This window comes from Lactuca saligna, chromosome 9, assembly GCF_052625555.1.
Source record: "Lactuca saligna cultivar CGN05327 chromosome 9, ASM5262555v1, whole genome shotgun sequence".
NCBI classification, from domain to species: Eukaryota; Viridiplantae; Streptophyta; class Magnoliopsida; order Asterales; family Asteraceae; genus Lactuca; species Lactuca saligna.
The window spans coordinates 31,382,869-31,385,313 of NC_136425.1; the positions used below are offsets into that span (position 1 = coordinate 31,382,869).

General features: G+C 38.6%; 1 protein-coding gene across 1 annotated transcript; it reads left to right on the forward strand.

Moving 5' to 3' along the window:
* On the forward strand, positions 1-729 carry LOC145016173 (uncharacterized). Its single transcript, XM_078974569.1, has one exon. It carries the CDS (start codon positions 1-3, stop codon positions 727-729), a length of 729 nt encoding a protein of 242 aa, XP_078830695.1.
* The last annotated feature ends 1,716 nt before the right edge of the window (positions 730-2,445 follow it).

The following is a 2,445-nucleotide window of genomic DNA, read 5'->3' on the forward strand; positions in this document are numbered from 1 at the left end:
ATGCAAGGGATTGTTACAGGTGACAAGAAGAAACCAACAGATGCGAAGGCTAATAATTATGCAACCTTACTAGATTCATGGGAGACTGATAACTCCAAGATCATTACTTGGATTAATGATTCTGTTATCCAGTCTATTGGTACTCAATTGGCGAAGTATGACATAACAAAGGAGGTTTGGGATCACTTGGCTAGGCTGTATACTCAGTCTAACTTTGCAAAGCAGTATCAGTTAGAGTTTGATATTCGAGCCCTCCAACAAAACAATCTCAGTGTTCAAGAATTTTATGTAGCTATGTCGGATTTGTGGGATCAGTTGGCTCTTACAGAACCTGATGTGTTGAGGGCTTTTAAGGCTTATATTGATAGAAGGGAGGAGCAATGTATGGTTCACTTTTTGATGGCATTATGTTCAGATTTTGAAGGCTTGTGCGGATCAATATTGCATCGCACACCTCTTCCCACTATTGATTCGGTTGTTCATGAGTTGATTGTTGAAGAAACTCGTATCAAGTCCCATGATGACAAAGGTCTTAAGACAGCCACTCCTGCTATCTTTGCTGTTCTACAACGACCTCAGTCAATCCAGAATCGTCCTAAAGTTGCATTTGATAAGTGTGCTTTTTGTAAGAAGAAGAATTATTGGAAGGAAAATTGTCCTTTGCTGACAACCAAGGGAAATCAGCAGCAACAACAAACAAGATCACCAGCACAGTCTCAGCCTTCATAACAAAACAGGTCTTCTGGATAGTCACGTCCCTCATTTCCATCTTTTAGGCCACCACTTTATGCTGCTATACCTTCAATTGAGAATGGAACATATTTCACACCACCATAAGCCTTGAATCCACAGATTGTTGATCAGTTCAGACAGTTCTTAGCTGCCAATCCAACTGCCATGTCGGCTTCCATGTCTCATTCAGGTATGTCGTCATCCAGCACGTCAGGTATTCCTTCATCCTTGTGGATATTGGATTATGGTGCATCTCAAAGCATGTCACCATAATTATCATCTTTTGCTTCATTATCTTCTCGTATACCTGTCTCTATTATGTTTACTAGTGCCACACCCATGTCAGTAGAGGGTGTTGGTTCTATTGTCACTCCTTGTATATATTTAACAGATGTGTACTACATTCCCACACTTGCTTTGAATCTTGCATTGGTCAGCCAGTTATCTAAATCTGGTTGTTGGGTCTTCTTTTTTGATTCATTATGTTGTGTACAGGACATTCGGTCTTGGAGGATGATTGGGATAGGCTGTAGAATTGGGGAGCTCTATATTTTGGAGTAGCTACATGTTGCTGATGTTGATGCATCTAGTGTTGATTTGTCATCTTTTCGTTTAAACCCTTTGTCGTTTGTTTTTTATATTTGGCATTCTCGTTTGGGACGTGTGTCAGTGTCTCGTTTACAGTTTTTAGTTTCCACTAGTGTGTTAGGCTCTTTGAAAACTGATGATATTTCTGATTGTTGTGGTTGTAAACTAGGAAAATTTTCTGCTTTACCTTTTTAATAAAAGTGGCACTCGTTCTGTTGCTTCCTTTGATATTGTGCATTCTACCGTGTAGGCTCCCTCTCCAATCACCTCTAAATTGGGATCTAACTATTATGTTTCATTCATTGATGATTACACTTGTTATACGTAGGTTTATTTAATTAAGAGCAAGTTTGACCTTTTCACCATATATAGTGAATTCGGAGCTCTTGTCAAGACTCAACACTCTGTTTTCATAAAATGTTTTCGGTGTGATTTGGGAGGAGAATTTACCTCCAATGACTTTAAGCAATTATTGGCATCTGAGGGAACTATACATTAATCATCTTGTACAGACACTCTTCAGCAGAATGGTATTGTAGAAAGAAAACATCGACATCTCCTAGAAACTGCCAGATCCTTATTACTTTCTACTCAAGTTCCCAATATGTTTTGGGGAGAAGTTGTTCATACTGCCACTTATGTTATTAATCACATTCCTACTGTGTACACTTCGGGGAAGTCTCCTTATAAAATTTTGTTTGGATAACTTTCAGATTATTCTTCATTATGAGTGTTTGGGTGTACATGTTTTGTCTTGAAGCCTCATGTAGAGAGAGATAAGTTGTCTTCAACATCAACTCTTTGTGTTTTTCTGGGATATGGTATTGCTCCCTTAGATATTGTGCATTCTACCGTGTAGGCTCCCTCTCCGATCACCACTAAAGCGGGGTCTAACTATTATGTTTCATTCATTGATGATTACACTTGTTATACGTGGGTTTATTTAATTAAGAGCAAGTTTGACTTTTTCACCATATATAGTGAATTTAGAGCTCTTGTCAACACTCACCACTCTGCTGTCATAAAATGTTTTCGGTGTGATTTGGGAGGAGAATTTACCTCCAATGACTTTAAGCAATTATTGGCATCTGATGGCACTATACATCAATCATCTTGTACAGAAAC